Here is a 23,304-nt window from a genome sequence, read left to right on the forward strand (position 1 = left end):
TTGGTTGGATATTTGTAGACAACAGAGCTAAATGGATATCTCAATGCGAATCCATATCTAAGCTATCCGTTTTGCATTAATGTTTGGGATACTCGTATCAGCATCTCTATTCGACAAAATATATGGTAAATAATGACATTCATATCATATTCGTTTCCCCTTACCTACCTAAGGGCGTCCTCAACTGAGAGTTCCAATCTAGCTAGATACAGATGTGGAGGTGGGAAACAACCGAGCAACATAAACAGTTTTTTTTTTTCTTCTCGCTTCCTGTTCACTTGAACTTATCATCCTGCCTATCAACCAACAAATGGTACTTTTCAGCCTAGTTTTTCAGCGAAGCGACAAATGGGAGAAACTTTTAGCTTGTTTCCAGGTGTGTCTACTAACAAAGAGGAAATTCAATCGGTGCCGGCAGAAATTCCGCATCAAGAGAGATATTGCCGTCATTATTCAGAGGCGACCAGAAGCTCTTGGAAAACAAAATGCAGGCATCATGGGAACTTGTTTCATGACGCTGAACATAACAAAAGCAGCAAGGAGGTCTGAGATAAAATAGGATACCTCTATTCTCAGCTTCAACACAATCTTTTTTTAATCGATTAATAACAGGTCAAATACATAGGTTCCTTCAGCAAGATCCCTATAGTAACCACTCTTCAAAACGTTGGTGTTACATGGTCTCCACAATTTCCACGATTGTTTCCTAAGACAAAAGAGGGTCATTCATCCATTGTGTTAGCACAAAGAATTCAGTTATGCTCACACAGCTGATCCTTAACCAGACAGTTCACTCGAACTCGATAGCTGCACCACACACCCTTAGTGATATTACTGCCTGATGCAGCTGGTAGTTCACTCAAACTCGATAGCTTCACCACACATCCTTAAAGACATTACTGCTTGATACAGCCAGCTGATCACAAAAACTTGATCCTTCAGATGTCATCACACCAGTCAATGGTTAATTAGCGAAAGCCATACAAGTGGCCTCCTCAATAAGATCCCCAGAAGTAACCACACTTTCAAATGCCAGTAATCCTCTCTTGGACAATGCTATTTGCTAAAGCCAAAATGCTGGCATGAATCAGCTGATTATCATAGTGCACAGAATTATGCTCCCATGGTCCACTCATTGCAAAACCACCAGATAATTCACTGTTCCCTCTGCATGTACTGCATTTCTAACTTGGTCACATCCAGAACTAGCTAAGTAATTTGAACCATCTAAATCCATCAATGTCATTTCAAACAGCTAAGTAATTTGACCAAGATTTGCGGTTAGCAACCAGAAATGCCTCTACATCATAATAAAATCATATATTGCATTGCCACAAATATAGTAACAAGATTAGTCCTACTAATTGTTTCAAGTGCGCTCAGAATAGTTACTAAAATAGGAATCATACAGCACTGAAAAACAAAGGGAGATAAACAAGAAAACTTAAGACTCTTAACAAGTAGCCTGCTTTCTAATTCCTTACATCCAGAATTACTAGTAACTTCTGAGACTTGTACCCTTCCAACACAGTAAATATATGAGACAGGCTTCTAGGCTGTGAAGCATTTCTAGTTGAGAGTAGATGATGGTAATGCCCCTGCGTATGATGGAACATATGGTAAAAAGTTGCGATACACATTATCTGTTTCTTGAAACTCAAAACAGAGCACTTCTAGAGTGTAGATAACATACACATCCCTGTGTTTCATATGATAGGACACCGGTCTTTTCTGAAACCAATCTTAGAAGAAAATCAAATCACTGTCTAGATGAAATGCAGTTGTATAGTAGTCCCATCCCCTTCCTAACATTCTTGATCCAAATAGATTTGGCTTATTGACCATGCTTTGCTTGAAGATCCACATCCACTCCTCACTGTCATGATCCTAGATCGACAGGACATCACTCGGCTAGACATTGCTATCAACATAAACTAAGCATCCCTGAGAATGACATACAGAAAAACCAGGGCCACAACCCTCATGTTGTCAGTGCCGCAATCGGGAGACCCTCTGTGTTCACTGAGATAACTGCATTGGACATCATGCAGGAATGCAGGAAGCTCTGAAATAGGTCATTTGGCCCGTGAAGTGGATGTAGTCCCTCTCATATGTTGCATTTCTAACTTGGTCACATCCAGAACTAGTAGTGATGTATTGAACCTTGTATATTTCCAAACTGGTAACACATAAAACAAAAAGAAATCTGCGACAGAAAATAATGCCAGCACAGTAGTTCAAAGGCAAGCAGGATTCCACTGCCACAAAGATCCCAAAAAGATGCTTCAGAACTCAGTCTTGTCTTCAAGAACCTATAATTATGTCTGTACTAGGATATTGCTTCAGTTATCTTGCAAAAGTTTATTTATTGCAAGCATTACTGGCATTGCTTGATGCATCAAGCTGATTAGTCCCACAAATATCATATGACAGAATGACACAACCCCAGCAGCAAGAAACTTGTCCTCTTAAGTTGGTAAATAAAGCCAATCACACCTGCAGCTTACTCAAATATAAAACCCTCGTTGTAAGTTTTGTTTAGGTCATCAGATCCATCTAAAGGCCGGTATCTGTTGGTCCCAAGATCTCCCGCATGGGTGAGCCGACCGCTCACTGTCGTTCCCAACCACACAATACGGCTGGAGCTAGAAGAAGGGAGGAAGAACAGAGTGCGCACACACATCACAAGCACCAGCGTTGACCGGAGCTCTGCAGAGGAGATGGCAAAATTGAACTCGCTCTCTTTACTGAGTTGTTGTGGAAAACTATATATACAACTCTACCCATCTAATCCTAGTACACAGAATTGCCAGGCTGCCATGCTGCTACAGTGACTAGATGTGACAGTAGGACTGACTTTGGCGCCCGCCCCTGCTGTGGCTACAGTGCGGCAGGAGAGTCTTTCGACGCCTGCCCTGCCGCGCGTACAGAGGAAGGGCAGCAGATTACTTTACAATTTTTCCCCTAATCCTGTTGCTAACCCTAGAACCTCTACCATGCCGATCATCTTCTTCAGCTCCGTGAACTGACGACGGCCGAGCGGCTTGGTGAGGACGTCCGCGAGTTGCAGATCAGTTTCGACGAACTCGATGACGATCTGCCCTCCATCGACACAGTTCCTAATGAAGTGGAACTTGACGTCGATGTGCTTGCTCCGGTCGTAGAGATATGGATTCTTCGCGAGGGCGATGGCGGATAGGTTGTCCACCATCAGTGCTGGTGGGTGAGCTTCCACACCGGTCAGCTCGTCCAGCAGTCGGCGTAGCCACATAGCTTGGCACGCCGCTGTGGCCGCCGCCACGTACTCTTCCTCGCACGTGGACAGCGCCACCACCTTCTATTTCAGCGACAGCCATGAAATTGGAGCCGACCCGAGGAAGACGCGCACGCCAGAGGTGCTCCGCCGTCCGTCGATGTCCCCCGCCATGTCTACATCGCTGAACACAGTGAGCCGCAGCCTACTTCCACCGGTCTTGGGAAAGACGATCACCTGATCCACCGTCCCCTTGACGTAGCACAGCAGCCGCTTCACCGTAGCCCAGTGATTCTCTTGGAGATCCTCCATGAAGCGGCTGACGTAGCCCACGGTGAACGCAATGTCCGGCCTCGTGTGGACTAGGTAGCGCAGACCGCCGACGATGCTCTGGTAGAGTGTTGCATCTACCTTCGGTGCGGTACTGGCATTCGTCAGCTTTAGCCACTCCCCCATCGAAGTCACGCATGGCTTGCACTCAGCCATGCCGCTTCGCTCCAACAGCTTTGAGGCGTACGCGCTCTGACCAAGCGTGAGCACCTCCTTCCCTTATCTCACCTCGATGCCGAGGTAGTAGCAGAGCGCGCCGAGATCGCTCATTCGAAAATGAGCCGCCATCTCGCGCTTGAAGCTGTCGATATCCTACGCACGCGCGCCGGTGACGATCAAGTCGTCCACATACACGCCGATGACGAGCTCCTCCTTCCCCTGTCGCCGCGTGTAGAGCGCGTGCTCGGTTGCGCACCGCGTGAACCCAAGCTCGCCCGGCGTGGCATCAAGCTTGGCGTTCCACGCTCGCGGGGCTTGCCGCAGCCCTTAGAGCGCCTTGCACAGTGGGAGCACCCTGTGCTCCGCTCCGTTGACGGCGAAACCCGGAGGTTGCATGACGAAGACCGTCTCCGCCGGCTCGCCGTTGAGAAAGGCCGATTTTATGTCCAGGTGATGGACGCGCCAGTCATTTGCTGCTGCCAAAGCCAGTAACAGTCGGATAGACTCCATGCGCGCTACCGGCACAAAGACTTCCTCGAAGTCGATGCCCTCGCACTGGACAAAGCCTCGGGCGACGAGGCGCGTCTTGTGCTCGATAATGGCGCCGCGCTCGTCCCGCTTGACCTTGTACACCCACTTCAGGCTGATCAGACAGCATCCTAGAGGTGGATCGACGAGCTCCCAAGTCTCGTTTTTCTCGATCGCCTTCATCTTCTCCAGTATCACCCGTCGCCAATTTGCATCGTGCTCGGCCAGCGTGAACGTGGGTGGTTCCTCTACACTGACGAGAATCAGCTCTGGGTCATTGAGAAGCCGACCCGCCAGGCTTGAGGACCCTGTGACGCCGATGATGTCGTCCAGCCTATGGAATCGCACCTCCTCACCATCGCGGAAGGCATCCACGTACTCGGTGATGTCGCTTGGAGGTGAGGTGAACTTGATCGGCGTCGATGGAGTCCCCTGTTCCGCCGGAGTGGTCGGCACAACACCTGTAGTGTTCGGCACCCTGACTGCAGTGCTCGGCACTACTCCTGGACCGCTCATCACCACTCCTGGAGTGGTTGGCACCACTGTAGGAGTGCTCGGCACCAGTCTTGGAGTGGTTGGCACCACTGCAAGACCTCTCGGTTCCGCTGCGGGAGCGTTCGACGCCCGTCCTAGAGTGGTCGACACCACTGCAGGACCGCTCGGCACCATTCCTGGAGTGCTCGGCACCACTCCCGGAGTGCTCGGTACCGTCTCAGGAGTGCTCGGCTCTGTTGCTAGAGTGGTTGGCACCTCCTCTCTAGCGTCTCCACCACCGTGGATGACCAAGTGCTCGACGACGAAGGTGCTGGTAAAGCCGCCAGCTTCCCCCATGCCCGGACTGTCCTAGTCCCAGGCCACCTTCTCGTCGACCATGATGTCGCGCGAGACAACCACATTGCCTCCGCGTGGGTCGTAGAGCTGGTATGCCTTGGCACCTTCCTCGTAGCCTAGGAGCACCATCGGTGTGCTCATGTCCTCTAGCTTGGTGAGGACCGGCTTCGTCTTCCTGACGTGGCTAATACAGCCGAATGTCTAGAGGAAGGACACGCTCGGCTTGCGCCCATACCAAGCTTTGAACGGCGTCATGCCCTTCAGGGCCTTTGTGGGCACGCGGTTGAGGATGAACACCGCCGTGGTCACCGCCTCACCCTAGAACCTTGTCGGCATGCTTTTGGCCTTCATCATGGATCGAGCCATGCCGACCACCGTCTGATTCCACCGCTCCACCATGCTATTCTGCTGTGGCGAGTACGGCGCGGTGTGGTTTCACACCACACCCTGATCCGTGCAGTACGCAGCGAACTCCACCGAAGTGAATTCGCCGCCGCGATCAGTCCGCAGCACACGCAGCTTCTTGTCGCTCTCCGCCTCCGCGCGCGCCTTGAACTTCTTGATCACCTCCGTCGCCTCGTCCTTGCTCGTTAGGAGTTGCAGCCACATATAGCAACTGCAATCATCCATGAGCAGGAAGAAGTACCGCCGACCACTGTTTGTGCCTGGCGTGATTGGCCCGCAGAGATCGCCGTGGACGAGCTCGAGAGCGTCCGCCGTGCGATACTTGGTCGCCTTTGGGAACGACAGCCTCCTCTGCTTCCCGGCTAGGCAGTTGTCACACAGCTCGCCTGCGTGCTTGATGTAGGGCAGCCCTCGGACCATCTTCTCCAGTGGACCGAGCGCCTCGAAGCTGAGATGGCCGAACTGGACATAGCACAGCCATGGCTCCTCGGTGTGCCGTGCTGCCAGGCACACCGGCTGCTCCACCTTCAAGTCGAGCAGGTACAGCCGGTTTTGGGACCTCTTCACCTTGGCAAGAAGTCGCTGCTCCCGATCCCTGATCCTGAGGATGCCGTCCTTGATCAGTACCTCGCTGCCATGCTCATCCAGCTGGCCAATACTGATGATGCTTGAACGCAGCTGCGGGATGTAATATACATCCATCAGCGCGTGGTACTCGTCGTTCTGGCACCTGAAAATGATGGTGTCGCGCCCTCGGATCGCCACTCTTGAGCCGTTACCGAACTTCACCGTGCCGGTGACGTTGCCATCGAGCTCGAAAAAGGCTTCCTTGGAGCCCGTCATGTGGTTGCTGGCGCCGGAGTCCAGGTACCACCGCTGCTCCTGCTTGCCGCCCACATGTCCGAGGTGGACTTGGACGCGCGGTTCGTCGAGGTTGACAGCCTTTAGAGCCTTGCCATGCCCTTCCACCACCATCACCTCTCCCTTCTCCTTGGCTTCAACGTCGTGCAGTGCATAGAACATCGCTATCAGGAGAGAGGCCTCATCATCCTCATCAGCCTGCGCTAAATGAGCCTCAGCCTTCTTCTCCTACTTGCGATTTGGACACTCCTTTGCCCACTGGCACGTCTTCCCGCAGCGCCGCCAGGCGTTGGAGTCGACCTTCTTCTTCTTTTCCAAAGAAGCCTTGCCGCGGTGCTTGCCATCGTCACCACGGCTGGAGGAGGATTCCTCGGACTTCTTCTCTTTCATCCGGGCAGCCCACTCCTCTGTCAGCATCAGCTTGCCGCTGTCCGTCGTTGCTGTGGCCTGCTCCATACGCTCGTCCATCGCCTGCAGACGACCTGTCACATCCTCAATGGTGAGGGTGGACAAGTCCAGCATCGTCTCTATGGAGAGAGCGATCTGGATATACTTCACTGGCACGGAGTGGAGGTACTTGGAGACCGCCTCTTCTTCATCGATGGTGATGCCGTGGCTCCTCAGCTTGCTGATGAGCGACTGCAAGCGGAGGAAGAAGTCCACCGACTCACCATCCTTGAACTTGAGGGTGGCGTACTCCTTCAGTAGCTAGGCCGTCGCCTTCTTTGCGCGGTCGGAGCCGACGCGCATCGCTGCAATGACCTCCCACGCCTCCTTAGCAGAGTTCTTCGCCCCAACGGCTCCCTGTACTCCGCTGGCACAGCAGCGAGGATAGCCTCCAACGCTGACATGTCATCTTCTTCGTTGTCGGTGCCCTTGTCAATAGCATTCTAGAGCCGTCAGCCTCTGAGCTTGACTTTCATGGTCACCGCCCACTCGTCATAGTTGGTGCGAGTCAGTGTCGGCCAACTGGTGGCGTTGACCTCCCGCACCGTGAGCACGACAACCTCCTGTCGTGGCTGGGAAGCCACAGCAGCATCGCTGCTATCGCCCATCTCCAAACCGTCCGTCATCGCCAGTGGTTAGTCCGGCGACGGCACTTGTACGGCTCCGATACCACTTGTTGGTCCTGAGATCTCCCGCACAGGTCAGCCGACAGCTCATCGTCGTTCCCGACCACACACTTCGGCTGGAGCTAGAATAAGGGAGGAAGAACAGAGCGCACACACACAGCACAAGCACCAGCGTTGGCCAGAGCTCTGCTGAGGAGATGGCAAAACTGAACTCGCTCTCTTTACTGAGTTGCAGTGGAAAACTATATATACAACTATACCCATCTAATCCTAGTACACAGACATGACAGGCTGCCATGCTGCTACAGTGACTGTATGTGACAGCAGGGCTGACTTTGGCGCCCACCCCTGTAGCAGCTACAGTGCAGGCAGGGGAGCCTTTCGACACCTGCCCCTACAGCGGCTACATTGCAGCAGCAAGGGAGCCCTTTCGGCGCCTGCCCCTGCCGCGCGTACAGAGGGAGGGCAGCAGATTACTTTACAGTATCAATCTTTTCAAAACCAGAAATTATAGAGGTGCAGATATGAAGTATGCAGTAGAGATTGTGAAGCACTGCTAGTTAACAATTGGTGATACCAATATCCTTGAGTACAGTGGAATATATAGTAAAAATAGGTGGTCAGTGCATTCCATTTCAAAAGTAGTGCAGATAGAACATTCCTCTCCTCCAATAGTGCCGATAACATGCACATCCATATCAGTCATACCATAGGAGATGAGTCTATTGCGTTGCCCGTCATAGAAGAAGATCAAATCAGCTTCAGGATGAAATGCAACTACATGATAGTATGGCCCCCACTGCCACTTTCTTGGTCCAAAAAGACCAGCCTAGCTGATGTTGTGCTTGAAAGTCCACTCCTCGCTGCCTCTATCCTCAAGAACATAGACCGACAAAAAATCCCCTTTGTCGTCATCAAACATGGAAAGCAAGCACCCCTGAGAGTGGCCAGTGAAGCCACTGCCATGGCACTCATGGAATTGCGGGCGCACACGGTTGACCCTCCATGCCTCTCCTTTGGTGTCCACCGCTGCGACTGCACCACCTTAGACAGTGAAGTGTACGACACTATTTATATAGGTCATGTTGCTTCCGTTCGAAAAAGTATAGGTCATGTTGCTATCAAAGAAATGGCATTCACCCACGTCCCAACCACATTCACTAAGACTCCATCTTCTAGTTTCAGACGAGTAAATCTCCACGGCCTTAACTTTATAATCAGTCTCGTACTCCGTCTCCAGTCGAAGCCTAGCGCAGCAGAGCGAGTCCACTTGTTCTCTCCCATTGTATCACCATCCTGCCTAGGGGCCTCGCTCGGTTGGGGCAAAGCAAGCCAACCCACTCCCTGGTTGCAGGAACATAGAACGGATGCACAAGCAGTGGTGGAGCGCCCCAGCAGAGCAGGAGGAGGAGCCCGTTGCAAGAGTCGAGCAACTCTATCTGCCCACAGGTCGGGGGCAGGAATGAGAGAGTGGTATCGACCAGAGGTGGACCACCATTTCCTCCGCGAGGAGACAAGCCAACAAAGTGGCAGGGCGCTGGACATGCATCTGCTCTGCAGCCACGGGGGAAGACGAAGAAGCCTGACAGGGTCTGCGCGAGCTTGGCGCGGTGAGCGGGGTCGCAGATGAGGCGACGCCAGGACCGGGAGACGCACTTGAAGCGGCAGAGCGACTTGGCCGGCAGCCGCGCGAGGATCTCGACAACCAGCTCGTCCGGGAGGTGGCCACCGCTGGTGCTTCGCCCTCCGTGCCAATGAGGAGTGGTGGAATCTACAATTTTGGTTAGGGTTAGGCACCACCGAGTCTGAAATCGAACAAATCCAAGAAACCTTATAGAGAAATTCGACAAATCCAACCAGGCAAGATTGTATCTGTAGTGAAGTTTGCCTCTACTACACAACCGTGTGTTTTATGCAGTTTTAACACATGATTTTTTTAAGCATAGGATAAAGATCCAACAGCCTCCAGCCTTTTTCTACCTCTGGTCTTCAGTCTTCTTCTACCTCTAGACGCACTGCAAAACTCGCCCCTGCCGCCATCCACCACCTTGCCCCTGGGCACGGCTATGTCGGCACAAATCACAAGTGGCAAAATCCGCGACTATGTCGGCACAAATCACAAATCACAATAAACATTTTTTTATATGAAAGGACAAGGACAAAATTTAAGGAGAGGCTCGCCGGAACCCTAGCCACCGCCGCCATCTTCTTTGTCTCCGACCAGGATAGATCCGTCTTCGGTCAGCACAGATCCAGGAAGAGGAAGAGGAGGAAGATGAGGAGGATGAGAAGAAGACCTACCTCGACGGATCCACTATGGCCGTGGCCGGATCCGCCATGGCCAGCGAGCTCGCGCGCGGGTGGGGCTCGCGGTGGAGGTCGTCGGGGAGGAGCTCGTCGGGGGCATCGAGGGGGAGAGAGAGAGTTGGGCTCGGCCGCCGGCAAGAGCTCGCCGGGCAGGCACCGCATCAGGGAGGGCGCGTCGGGGAGGCCGAGTGGGCGAGAGGACAGATAGGCGGATCCGTTCGCTTCCCTTTTAGAATCGGAGTTGGGTGTGGCCCTACACGTCAGACACACACTCAAATTCGTGTGTCTATGGTTGCTAAAACACTCGTGTGGTGTTTAGCACTTCTGCAGTGATAACTACAACGACTCTAGATGTGAGGGCACATGAGACACTGAAATTGGAACCCTAATACCGCGCCTAAAGATCAGAACAGCCGTAAGCATAGCTTACTAGGGGAAGTCGTAAACGTACCGGAACCGGATAGGCGGGTAGCTCTTCTGGAGCGTAAGAGCACGTCGTCTTCCGCCGCGGCGCCCTGATGGCTCCAGTGCGCGGCGCCGCCACCGTCGTCGGGCGCGGCCGATGTGTTGTCGTCGGGCGCCGCTCTGATCAAGAAGCGGAGAGCGGCGATGAGATGGGACACAGATTTCAACTGCCGTGTGGGGCCATCATTACATTTGGTTGCTGGGCCTCCTGTGCTGGCCCAAGATCAAAGCCATACGATGGACGTAGCCGATTGGACGAATGGCATGATACAGTCCACTACTTGGCAAGATCATAATATTTCTAAATAATTGTTCTGATAAAAAAAAATGTAGAAATATACTCCTCTCGGCAATTAAAATTGAAATAGTGAGACTTCAATTCCAACAAATATTTTTTCAAAGACAATCTGTCAACTCAATCAGCGCAATTTCCTTTTGTCGTTATTTCTCTATCTAACGAGCGCAAAGAGAAAATTAAGGCATTTATCTAACGATCGGTAGTCACTCATTCAGAATTGGGGATCCTGAATCCATCACCCTTTATTAAAGGATTGGCCCGCCAGGCAGCCCTGGGCTGGAAACAGGTCCATTCCTCATACTTGCATGTTTCCAGCGTTGATTCTTTATAGATACAAAATCATATCATGCCAGTCAATTGTTAATCCAGACCGAATAAAGCCAACAGCTGGTCAAGCACTGGGAGGCAAAATCCCCTGATAGTAGTAACCTGTAACCACTGTTTCAAGTGAAAATGCAGGCACGGATATGCTGAATTGCTGATCATCACAAGGAATGGAATTATATGTTCGCATGGATCACTGCCTCACTCATTGCAACACAAGATATTTCACTGTATAGCACAACCATACGCATCTAAATCCATTGATGTCATTTCAAATAGCCAAGAAATTTAGCCAAGCACCGCGGTTCACAGCAATAAATCTTTGCACGTCAAAATGAAATAAAAAAATATATTTGCATTGCCACAAATATATAGTTACAAGGTCAGTCCCACTAGATGTTCCAAATGCATTCATCATAGTAGTTACTTAGGAATTATTCAGCACTACTGCATAAAAATCAACATAGAAAGGCAGACATGAATGACAAAACTCAAGACTTGTTCACTCACAGGTAACCTGCTTTCTAAATTTATTATCCAAGATTACCAGTAACAATAAAAATCTAACTTCCAGGACAGTATAATTATTATCAGCCAAAAATATATTGCCGGCATGATTCAAAGGCACGAGGGCCTCCACCACTGCAACGCTGATCTCGAAACTGTTGTTGATATTGCCACAAAGTTTTAGAAACACATGCCTGCCTGAGGATCATAATTGATATTGCCTGATGGCTGATGCAGCAGATAATGGACCAAAACATTGTTCGTGCTTGTAAGTCAGAACAATCGTGGATAGCAGATTGGCATTTACATTTCCAACTAATAATGGCACAAATATCAAGCCAATCAATCAAGCTAGCTAGCAACAACCAATGGTTACTCCAACACGAGACTAAGATAATCAATCAAGCTAGCAACTGTTTGGGATGTCAGCTTACACGGTTTCATACCAAAGCAACATGGCCTGAACTCTAACGACAGAATTATTTGCCAATCCTACATGGTCTTCATATCTAAGCAACATGGTCTTAAGACAAAATTAGGTAGCATTTATCTACTGATTCGCACAAAGATGGATGGAGATTCAATTTAGTTCACCAGCTCCTTCTAAAGAAACCAATAACAAATATGTGCCTTGTACTGAAGGTTGTCCAGCAATCCTAGTTGACATTAGTCCAGCTAGTTGTCCCAAGAGTACTCAGAATAGTTACTAAAACAGGAATTATTCAGCACTGAATAACAAAGGGAGATAAACAAGAAAACATAAGACCCTTAACAGGTAGCCTGCTTTCTAATCCATTACATCCAGAATTACTAATAACTTCTAAGACTGTTCCTCCCCAAAAAAGTAACTTCTAAAACTTGTACCCTTCCAACATATAGTAAATATATAAGATAGGATATACTGCCAGCATGGTTCAAAGCCACGAAGGCCCCTTCTGCCATGCTGCTCAAAACGATGCTTGAAATTTCAGCCCTCTTCTCAAGAAGCTTCAGAAGCACATATACGTGCAGATAATGCATCCATCACTGATATTGCCTGATGTAGCAAGCTAATTGACCAAAGCATTTTAGAAGTTCACAAAAACTGCGGATGGCAGATGGCAAAAACACATTTCCATCTCAACAGCATCGAAAGCCTCATGAATCACCAAACAAAGCCAATCACAATAATTTAGTTTACCAGCTCCTTCTGAAGAAATCACTGCCAAATTTGAGCCTTGTATTGAAGGTTGTGAAGCATTTCTAGTTGAGACAGGATGATGGTAATGCCCCTGAGTACAACGGAACATACGGTAAAAATTTGCGAAACTCAAAATAGGGCACTTCTAGAGTACATATAACATGCACATCCCTGTGTTTCATATCATAGGACACCAGTCTTTTCTGAGACCAATCATAGAAGAAAATCAAATCGCTGTCTGGATGAAACGCAGCTGTGTCGTAGTCCCATATCCTTTGTGGCATTCTTGGTACAAATAGATCTGGCTTCTCGATGCTTTGCTTGAAGACCCACGTCCATTCCTCACTGTCAAGATCCTCAAGAACATAGATTGACATGACATCACTCGACCTGTCATTGCTGTCAACAAAAAGTAAGCGTCCCTGAGAATGACATACAGAAAAAACAGGGCAATAACCCTCATGTTGCCGGTGCCGCAATTGGGAGATCTTCCATGTCTTGCCCTCTGTGTGCACTGAGACAACTGCATTGAACCTCATGCAGAGATGCAGGAAGCCTTTGAAATAGGTCATTTGGCCTGTGAAGTGGATGTAGTCGCTCTCATCTGCCATCTCACCCTGTAACTCGATTTCACTGAGAACCCATCTGCCAGTTTGGGATGAGTATATCTCCACTGCCCGGACGAAGAAATCTAAGTGAGTCAACACCTGCACCAGCTGAAACACATAGAAATGCGGGGAGATTGATGGATCGAAGCCTAGTGCTGCTGAGCCGGTGTCCATGGTTCGACCGACAGTGGTAGAATACCCAACAAAACCCGGGACACGGCTTGGTTGGGGTAAGGCAACCCACTCCCCTGTGGCTGGATTGCACACGACGTAGAAGGGTGGTGGTGAAGGCCGTTCCCTTGAGTCCTCGCACCGCAAGAGGAGCAGCCCATTGCAAGAGTCCAGCAGCTCCATCTCCCCACAGGTGGGGGGCAGGAAGGAGAGAGCCGCATCAACGCCGGGAGGCGGAGGCAAAACCGAAGACATAGACAAGCCGACGAAGTCCCAGGTCGGACGGCTGCCGTAGGGACGGGAGAAGAAGAGGCCTGACAGCGTCTGCGCGAACCTGCGACGGTTGGCCGGATCGGAGATGAAGGCGCGCCAGGCCCGCGAGACGCACTTGCAGAGGCAGAGCGACTTGGCTGGCAACCGCGCGAGGATCTCGACGATGAGCTCGTCCGGAACCGGGAGGACAGCCGACGCTGCTGCCGCCCGGCAGCTCCCTCCCTCCATCCCGACGAGTGAGGAGCGGTGAGATCTGCGATTTATGCGGGCGCTGGCGCTTGGTTACGGTTGGGACACCAAGGAATCGACTGCCGTCAGGGATCTCGGGGGATTGGGACTAGATTCCATGCTTACCTGCTGCGCTGTCCGGAACAGGAACAACCTCCAGCGCCGCAGCAGCCGTGCCCTTGTGCCCAATCGACCGCCTCCGCAGCTCAAGCGCGTGGTCCACTCGTGCGCCGGTGGCCAGCCGGCCAGCCGCAGCTTCTGATGGCCGATGGGTTTGGCCGACTGGGGATTGCGGTTTGGGACTCGGGGAGGAAGGAGTATGCAAAAGAACAAGGGTTAATTGGATTGCGCCATTATAATTCCACCGTTTTTTTTTCGCACGCCATTACTACCGATATAGTGTCCGTGCTAACGCAACGGATTTATCTTAGAGACGCACATAAAAACAATCAATGTTTTTTTTCATAGTTTAACTTTTACACAATATCTTTGAGCATGTATACAATCCGAAAAACTAAGAAGTCATAGTAAAGTTTTTTCTCATATAACCATTTAAGTTACATTCTATCTAAGTCCTTAATCATGACTTGGAGATCTTCAGAAAAGTTGTCAAAACATTTGTTTGCATGGCTCTTAAGAATGTCCCCTAAAAATTCCATCCTCAGTGAATTTGATAGCTGTGCATGGTAGATATAATAAGTTAAGTTATTAATTTTGTATATAGTGTACGGAATATAGTTAGAGAATATATACTTACAGTGATGATCGGTGACAATTTTACACCATCCCATAACTTTATAAAATTGTATACAAGGAACAATCAAATTCATTAAGATTCACGTTTCTCGATGATCAAGTTCCTCCGTGATGAAGGCTGCATCCTCAGCTTGCTCCTCAACTATTACTTTTTGGCCTCCAGCCTCCTGTAAGTTAGCTCCCAAAAAGTACTGGGAGATACTACAAGCTGAAAAAATTATCATGTGAAAAAAATCACGAGATACTACTACAATCTTAAAATATACTATATGTTTAAAAGTATCAGAAGATACTACAATCTGAAAAGTATCAAGTGATACTATAATATATAATAGAAAGTATCACATGGTACTATGATCTAAAAAAGTATCCAAGCATACTCTTAGCACAAAAGGTATACCAACATACTCTTTTCTAAAACCATTTGTAGAGATAATTTTATCTGATGTCGTTTGCAGAGATGGGTTAACACGCCTGCCTATGTCCATCTTCCCCTATTCTGCCCTAAAATAAGCATTTTATCAAACACCTAGACTGCATGCAGTGGTAGTGATGAGGACATGACACCCATGCATATGACCATGTTTGGCGCATGTTATGGAGGGGTAGGAGGCCAGCAAGGATATCCAAGTCAAGAAGGAGGTCCAAGGCTAATTCGGTTCGAGTCCCCGAGGTGGAGGCCCAAAGCAACTCAAGTTCGAATCTGCTTCGGCCTCTAGGACCAGTATGCCTTAAACTGGTCACCCAGGACGCATCCGAACTCCGTTTTTGACGATCCACATATGGTTGGAAAGCTAATTTGATAAGAAAGCCAATCCAAGTGGTCTCACGTCAAAAGGCCTCCAGAATCAACGGGAATCATCGAAACAAGTTAGTGTCCAGAATCTACCAGGGTGCTGCGATACCGTCTTTTGGTCCGATGGACCGTGTATCGTGTTTGGGCCCATTAGGGGGCGTGTCCAAGGTAGGCGACAACCCTAAGACCTTTATAATCATACGCCGCCACCGTCATTATGTTTTGAGTTTTGCTTAGATTAATCTGTCAAGAACAGTTTCGCCGTTCATCGGTTTGTGAGACCCCAACTCCGTGAGATTAATCAATCATCTGCAATTTGGTTGCTTTCTTTTTTATTCTTGCTTGTGTTCTTCATTGTGCAGGCAGGGATTAGCCTTTTGGCGAGGTCAACCGGATCCGTGTCTCGGTTGATAACCAGAGAAGTTGTGGTGCTAAGATTGCAGGGTTCGATCTTTCGATCTGAAGTCGGATCGGTGTGTCATTCTCCGCCACAATGATAGTTATCACTACCTGACGGAAGATCAGGATCCCCGTTTCCATTAGGTAGGCTACCAGTACAGACTATAGAGGAACTAAGAAGTCACACCTACAGATCAACGATAAAACAATCTCAATGTGATTTCCCACTCCTCCCCATCCCAAATCAGCAAAATTCTCATCCCAATCTCAATTTCGTTATTCTTCCATCCATAATCAACACGAATATCCATCGCTGTCACAGCACAGCCGCATAGCTAATAAGTGTTTGGGTTCTGGACGATCAGAAGGCAGGGGAAGGACATAGCTCACCGAGGCAGAGTTCTTCCGAGAACGACAAGCAGAGGCGGCCAGCGCGACCCGCCCGACGGAGGCAGCGCACACGGCCAGTGCGAGCTACTCGGTAGAGACGGGGGCGCGAGGGATCTCGAGCGTCGAGGACGATGCAGGCAGCGCCGGATCTCGGTAGCCACAGCCGTTGGGGCGTCCTTCGCGCGGTTAGGCACCTTCCACGCGAGACAGGCCACGCCGCCATCAGAGTGGGGAGCCGCTCGCATGGAAGGTGGAGAGGTCGCCACCACCACTAAAACTCAGGAGGGAGCCGCCGCTTGGCCTACGAGATCTAGACCGCTGGTGGGCACCGCCGGATCTACTGTTGATGCGAGGAGAAAGGAGGAAGGATGCACCGTTGATGCGAGGACAATGCAGGCGACTCTAGATCGAACGGCGGGGTGACGCCGGACTCCGGCACGGAGCTGCTCGGCAGGGGTGGAGCTTGGGCTCTGGCGTTCGTAGCCCGCTCGACAGGGGCGGAGCTTTGACTTCGGCATGGAGCTGATCCGAAGGGGCGGAGCTTGGAATCTGTTCGGCAGAGGCGGCAGCCCGCTCGACGGAGGAGGCGCTGGTAGCTCTGGCGTAGCCTGAAGGTCGGGAGGAGGAAGGGAAGATGCGGCGGCGGTGACGGCTACCAGGAAGGTTTCTAACGTTGGTTTTTTTCATGATCGGAAGGTTTCTGCGGTGGCGGCGTCCTCGGCGTGTTTGTTTTTTTTCATTTTTTCGGTGATAGGAGGGTTCGATCGTGGGTGGTTCTGCAGTAGACGTGCTTTGAAGCCTTGCGGTGCCGCGTGTTGAAGCCTAATTTGATCTAAACAACCATGGCCACATGATTGGGTTGAAGCCTCTTAGGGTGATTTGTAGCCCTTGAATTTAATAAAGACGATTTTCTAGGTGCAATTTCTTTGGTGCATATGGTTGGAACCACTCAGCAGGGGACATTTTTTGGGTGGACCTAGTATAGTTTGGATTGATCCCTTATAGTAGAGATTACTATTTAAGAAACTATGTCACTGCCATTACAACTCTATAGATGATTGAGATACGTCATTATATACGTCTGGAGGCGATTTGAGCCCACTGACAGATGTACGGAGGGTACCATATATTCGTATGGACAAGATTGCCCCTTCATCTTCTCTCTCACACTCACTGACACATGGGACCCACTCGTCAGCCTTCTTCCCCACAACCTCCCTTCCTCTCTCTATCTTCTCCATCTCTGGCGCTTAGCGAGCGAGTTCGAGCATGGGAGGGTAGCCACGCCGAGCTAGCCGCTCCTAGACAAGCACGTAGGTGGGGCAACCTGGCCGTGCCACCATCAGACTAGCACGCCGCCAGGCGTCCGCGACAAGCTAGCCACGCCGCCACAGGTCGAGCACTCGGTCGGGTGACCGTGTCGAGCGAGCCGTGCCATCATCGGATGAGCCCACCGCCAGGCGTATGCGATAAGCCACTCACGCCGCCGTCAGCCGAGCGTGCGGGCGGCGTCCACGTTGAGCGAGCCGCTGAAAGCTCTAGTTTGGTTTGGTGAATTGATGAAACCCTAAGTGCTAACCTAGTTCATCAAGTGATCATGAGATAGGTAGCACACTTCAAGTAGAGAAGCAAATGAAGATCATAACATGACAATGGTGATAGCATGGAGATGATCAAGGGCTTACACTTGAAGAGAAGAAAGAGAAAAACAAAAAGCTCAAGGCAAAGGTATAAACCATAGGAGCTATTTTGTTTTGGTGATCAAGACACTTAGAGAGTGTGATCACATTTAGGTTTGATAGCTGTACTATTAAGAGGGGTGAAACTCGTATTGGAATGCGGTTATGAAAGTGCCACTAGATGCTCTAACTTATTGCATATGCATTTAAGATCTAGTGGAGTGCTAACACCCTTGATAATATTTGTGAAAATATGCTAACACATGTGCACAAGGTGTGTGTAGGGTTGAGATGGGTTTGGGTCCCTCTCTCCCTCCCGCCGAGCTTGCTCGGCGGGATTCGGCGCTTTCGGGAAAATGAAATGCCTATTTTCTATTGCGCCGGATGCAAATTCTTGGTGGTTGGCACATTGGAGCAAGGGTGGAGAAGATAGAAGTGAGAACAGAGCTGATGCCAGCGTCGGTCCAGTGACCGGACGCTGGATCCAGAAGCACCGGACGCTGACTGCCTGCGTCTGGTCGCGTTGACTGTCGGTACATGTGGGGGATATACCCCCGGGTACCACAAGATGGTACATGGGCCGCACCATCCGAGGTGGCCCGGCCCGTGAGATCAAGGCGTACATGGCAAGATTACAAGTTGTACTAGATATTGTAATAGTACCAAATAGGATACTTTACTTGTAACCCTCCTCCTCCAGAGTATATAAGGAGAGGCAGGGGTCCCCCTCAGGGACAGATCCAAAGAGATCATACAATATACATCTCAATACAATACACCAAAGACACAGGACGTAGGGTATTACGTCGACCAGACGGCCCGAACCTGTCTAAATCGTTGTCTCTGCGCCTTGTATCACCATCTGGTTCCAGATCACACGCATCCTACCGATAATCTACCACCACGGGCACCCCCCTCGGTGGACTGCCGACCATATTTCGTCGATAGTACAGTGGCTAGGGATTACCACCGGACGTTGGCTATGTCCGGTCGAGGTGGACCGGACGCGTCTGGTCGAGGAAAACCAGGTTTCGATCCTTACTGTACTCGACCGGACGCTGAGGTTCTAGCGTCCGGTCAGTTTTAACCGGACGCGTCCGATCGAGGTCGGTACCTTACTAGAAACGATCGGACGCTGGGGGTTCAGCGTCCGGTCAGTTGAAGCTGCTGCGTCCGGTCAGCGTCATAGCCGTTGGAATCTGACGAACATCGTTTGAAGGCGATGACACGTGGCGTCCATCGGGCGACCGGACGCTGAGGGCCAGCGTCCGGTCAGTATGACTGGAGCGTCCGGTCAGAGCGCGTTTTGCCCAGTGAAGGGGTATAACGGCTCTATTTGATGGGGGCTCTATTTATAGCCCCATGGCCGGCTCAAGGGATAACTCTTGCACATTTTCATTGACATAGCAAGCTTGTGAGCCTAGCCAAAGGACTCCCACTCATCTACATCATTGATTCATCATCATAGTGAGATTGGGAGTGATCCAAGTGCATTGCTTGAGTGGTTGCATCTAGAGGCACTTGGTGATTGTGTTTCGCTGCGGATTTCTCTTGTTACTCTTGGTGGTTGCCGCCACCTAGACGGCTTGGAGCAGCAAGGATCGTTGAGTGGAGGAGGTGATTGTCTCCAACTCTGATCGTGGTGATTGTGAGGGGTTCTTGACCTTTCCCCGGCGGAGCACCAAAAGGTACTCTAGTAAATTGCTTGTGGCTTGTGTGATCCTCATCTTGTGTTGGTTGTGCGGCACCCTATTGAGGGTTTGGCGAGTGATGCCAATCAGTGCGTGAACCTCCAAGTGAGTGAATCGCCACAACGAGGACTAGCTTGCCGGCAAGCAAGTGAACCTCGGTAAAAATCATTGTGTTCATCATTTGATTCCGAGGTGATTGGTCTACATTGGTATTCATCATTGTGATCAATTGGTTCCTACCACTACACGGCGGTATAACTCTCTTGCTCACTCTTACATTACCGCAAACTAGTTATCAAGCTCTTTAGTGTAGTTAGTTGTGAGAGCTTGTTTGTTTGATTAGTGTTGCTCTTTAGTTAGTCTTTGAGAGCACACTAATTTAGCTAAGTGTCATAGCTATTGTGTGGATATACACTATTCGAAATAGAATTGTGGTAGGTGGCTTGCATTTTAGTAGGCTAGCGCAACACTCGCTTCGCCGCATAATTGTCTAACATATTTTGTTAAGTATTGTTGTAGAATTTTATTAGGCTATTCACCCCCCCTCTAGCCATTAGGACCTTTCAGCCGCGCCAGCTCCGACTGAGCGTGCAGGCGGGCGTCCACGACGAGCCAGCCGCGTTGCCACCAGCCGAGCACGTGGGCGGTCATCCGTGTCGAGCCAAAGAGCGGAGCTCTGGCTAGCCAGATCGGGGCGAGCGACGCAGGGAGGAGCTAGGCATGGTGCTTGCCGAGGGGCGGAGCTCCGGCTAGCTAGACCAGGGTAGGTGGCTTACAGCCAGCGGAGCGGTGTGCTGTGCCCGCAGCAGAGCTGCACTAGCCTAGCCTATGCGGGGCGAGCGTGATGCGGGTCCAGGGTGGGGCTACGAGCTGGAGTTGCCACGGCCGAGGAAGGAGGAACAGAGAATGCCGCCGTGTGGGAACCTGTAATGGTGATGGCGGCATTAGAGAAGCAGAGAGATAGAGCTGCGTTGCATCTTGGATGGGAGAGGGATGACAAGTGGGCCCGATGCGTCATAGAGTGGATAGTGGGAGACTAGCAGGGGCAAAAGCATCCATACAAAAATACGTTAGCCTTAAGATGTCTGAAAGAGGGCCCAATACATCTTCAGGTGTACATAATGGCGTATTTCAAAGCAGGAAACAATTGTAAGGGCGCTGACATAGTTTCTTGAATAGTAATGGTATGCTACAAAAATGATAGAATTGTAATGGCACAGATCCAATTAATCCAAAGAACAAAATGTCGTGCACCTAGTAAAGAGTGAGTTTGTGTCGATTATGGCCCTGTTCGCTTGTCCCATGAGCCATACTATTTCAGCGAAAGAACTATGTTTTTTTCTCACAACAAATCAGCGAACAATACTTTTAGCCATAGTTTTTCAGCGAAGCGAACAGGGACTATATTCTTTTGTTTTCCTCTATTCTACTCTACAGATCACCCGTTATCAAAATTTACAGGTTTGACTGTTTTTGTACTAATGGACAACCACATGTTTTGGAGCTTCAAATCAAGCGGATTCTGGACCTTCGAATCGTTGGGGGCGCCTATGCTCTGCCGCCCGATCTCGCTGCCAAGCCCAAGGCCAAGTTCGATCTCGCCATGTCTCTGGCTTCTATGGCTCGCTGCTCGCGCTCCCTCCACCGCCTCCACCGCTCTCTTTCTAGTTGCGTGTCTTCCACAGCCGCCCCCTATCGACAAAATATGGTCGGCAGTCTACCTAGGGGTATGCCCAAGGTAGTAGATTATCGGCAGACAGGTGCGCAAGCTACGAACGAGATGGTGACGCAAGACAGACACGAGGTTTTATCCAGGTTCGGCCGCCGTGAAGGCGTAATACCTACGTCCTGTGTCTGATTGTATTGCTTGTATGTCAATGAGAGATGTTTTTGAGAGGGGTCCCCTGCCCGCCTTATATAGTCTAGGGGGTAGGGTTACAGATCTGGAAACTAATCCTAACCAGTTACAATTGCCATAGGTGGCCGGATAAGGATTCCTATTCTAACCGACTAGGATCTTGCTTGATCTCCAAGTCTGCCTTGATTCCTTGCGCGGGACTCCGAGCAGATTGGCCGGGCCGCGCGTCGTCTTCTAGTGGGCCAGACCCCCTGGTCCAGGCCGGCCCAAGCCTAGCCGTAAGGGTATAGGGGTTAATACCCCCACAGCTAGTCCCCGAGCACCATGTATTATGTTGCGACACGCCGTTCGATCTTCTTCGGCTAATGCGATCTGTCTTCATGTCATCTCCAACTGGTTGAAACATTGACCAAGCAAATGTGCCAGTATTCTGGTCAGCACAGAGAGCAGTAGACCACGATTATAGCCGAAGATTCCGGTTGTCCGAAGAATGCATGGTGCTCTAAAGAAAAAAGAAAAAGATTTCTTTCCTGATCAAGTGTGCCCACTTGTATTTCTGAAAAGAAATGTAAGTGACCCTTGTACAGTAGTAGTTATGGCCAACAGTCAGAGCGTAGGGGTCGATAAAATAAGCACATTCACCGCAAGGTGAAGTGTGCCCACTTAGTCCCCGAGCCTGGTAGTAGGTGACGCAGGCACGTGGTGCCAGGGTCTAAAAAGAATTCCCAATTAAGTTGAGAATCCAATCGTCGTACAAGCGATACGAGATGCACCGGCAGGTGCATCGTACCGATGTAGTCCCCGAGCTTGCTGGAAGGCGAGGTATCAGCCTTGTAGCAAGGTCTAAGTGAGAAAAAATAAATGCCTCTCAACTGTATGTGAGTACAAATCACATGTAGCCGAGGAGAGCGGTCCGAGCAATGGTCGGAGAGTGGTCGGGCAGTCCCCGACGCGCATGGGGAAAACGATGAATCCCCGAGAATAACCATAGTCAGTTTATCCCCGAGCACAGGGCGATCGAGACAGTCCCAGCATGAGAGTGGTCAGAACAGTCCCGAGCACGATGGTGGTCTAGATAGTCCCAGCACAATGGTGGTCGGACAGTCCCCGAGCACAAGGATAGTCGCACAGTCCCCGAGCACGAGGGTGTCGGGACAATCCCCAAGCACAAAAAGTGTGGCAAAAAACCATATGCCACTTGTACTATTATTTTATGTATTTATTTATTTATTGTTCTGACAAGTCCGGTTGACACGTCTGGTCAAAAAAGTAGACGGTATAGCACGTCATACTACCTTTTTGTCTGTCAAGCAAACAGTTGCGTGGCACCTGTCAGTAGGTGCGTCAGCGTGGGCCCTCCCACACTGGCAACGAAGAGGCGCATATAGTGGCATAGATCTCGAGGCTAAGTAATGCTGCAAATGTGAAAGCAACCGTCTACGGCGCGTGTGCACGTCCCCCAAGAATCCCTGGCAGACGAAGCGGCATATCTCTTGGGTTAAATACGGTATATGATAGGTCAGTTACTATTTACTGAACCCCATTGCCATTCACAACCGTAGCTTTCTTCTTCCTCTCGCCAACCCTAATACATCCGAAATCGCCACCAGTCAATCCGCCGCCGCTTCGACTGCCGCCTCTGCTAAGCCCCCGCTGCTGCTAAAGATCAGAACACTCCCCGTTCACCAGCAAGGCCGGAGTCATGGTGAAAAGTGATGCGTAGAAGAAAATAGGGGTCATGGCGAAGGAATGGTGGAAGTCAAAGAGCAACGAGCAGACCATTGAAGACCTCGTCACCATGGGGGTACTCCACAACAAGGAGCTCGCAGGATGGCGTGCGCCGGAGGGCGAGGGGTACCCCGATCCACAACCAGGTGAGATCATGGTGTTCGAGTATTTCTTTAAACGGGGATTTGGGGTTCCGGTACATCCGT

The 23,304-nt window shown here is 50.3% G+C and overlaps 1 protein-coding gene and 1 pseudogene across 2 annotated transcripts; both read right to left on the minus strand.

Moving 5' to 3' along the window:
* Positions 1-8,269: 8,269 nt before the first annotated feature.
* LOC136505395 (F-box protein At5g49610-like) lies at positions 8,270-10,084 on the minus strand (annotated as a pseudogene).
* Positions 10,085-11,278: 1,194 nt separating this feature from the next.
* On the minus strand, positions 11,279-14,101 carry LOC136505145 (F-box protein At5g07610-like). 2 transcript variants are annotated; one of them, XM_066500249.1, is made up of 2 exons: positions 13,928-14,101; positions 11,279-13,844 (listed from the first exon to the last, which is right to left on the minus strand). In XM_066500249.1, exon 2 carries the CDS (start codon positions 13,799-13,801, stop codon positions 12,584-12,586), a length of 1,218 nt encoding a protein of 405 aa, XP_066356346.1. In that variant the 5' UTR covers positions 13,802-13,844; positions 13,928-14,101; the 3' UTR covers positions 11,279-12,583. The 2 variants fall into 2 exon arrangements, with proteins under 2 accessions (XP_066356346.1, XP_066356345.1); XM_066500248.1 differs by having other exon boundaries at positions 11,280-13,826.
* Between the last annotated feature and the right edge of the window lie 9,203 nt (positions 14,102-23,304).

Source organism: Miscanthus floridulus, chromosome 14 (genome assembly GCF_019320115.1).
Source record: "Miscanthus floridulus cultivar M001 chromosome 14, ASM1932011v1, whole genome shotgun sequence".
NCBI classification, from domain to species: Eukaryota; Viridiplantae; Streptophyta; class Magnoliopsida; order Poales; family Poaceae; genus Miscanthus; species Miscanthus floridulus.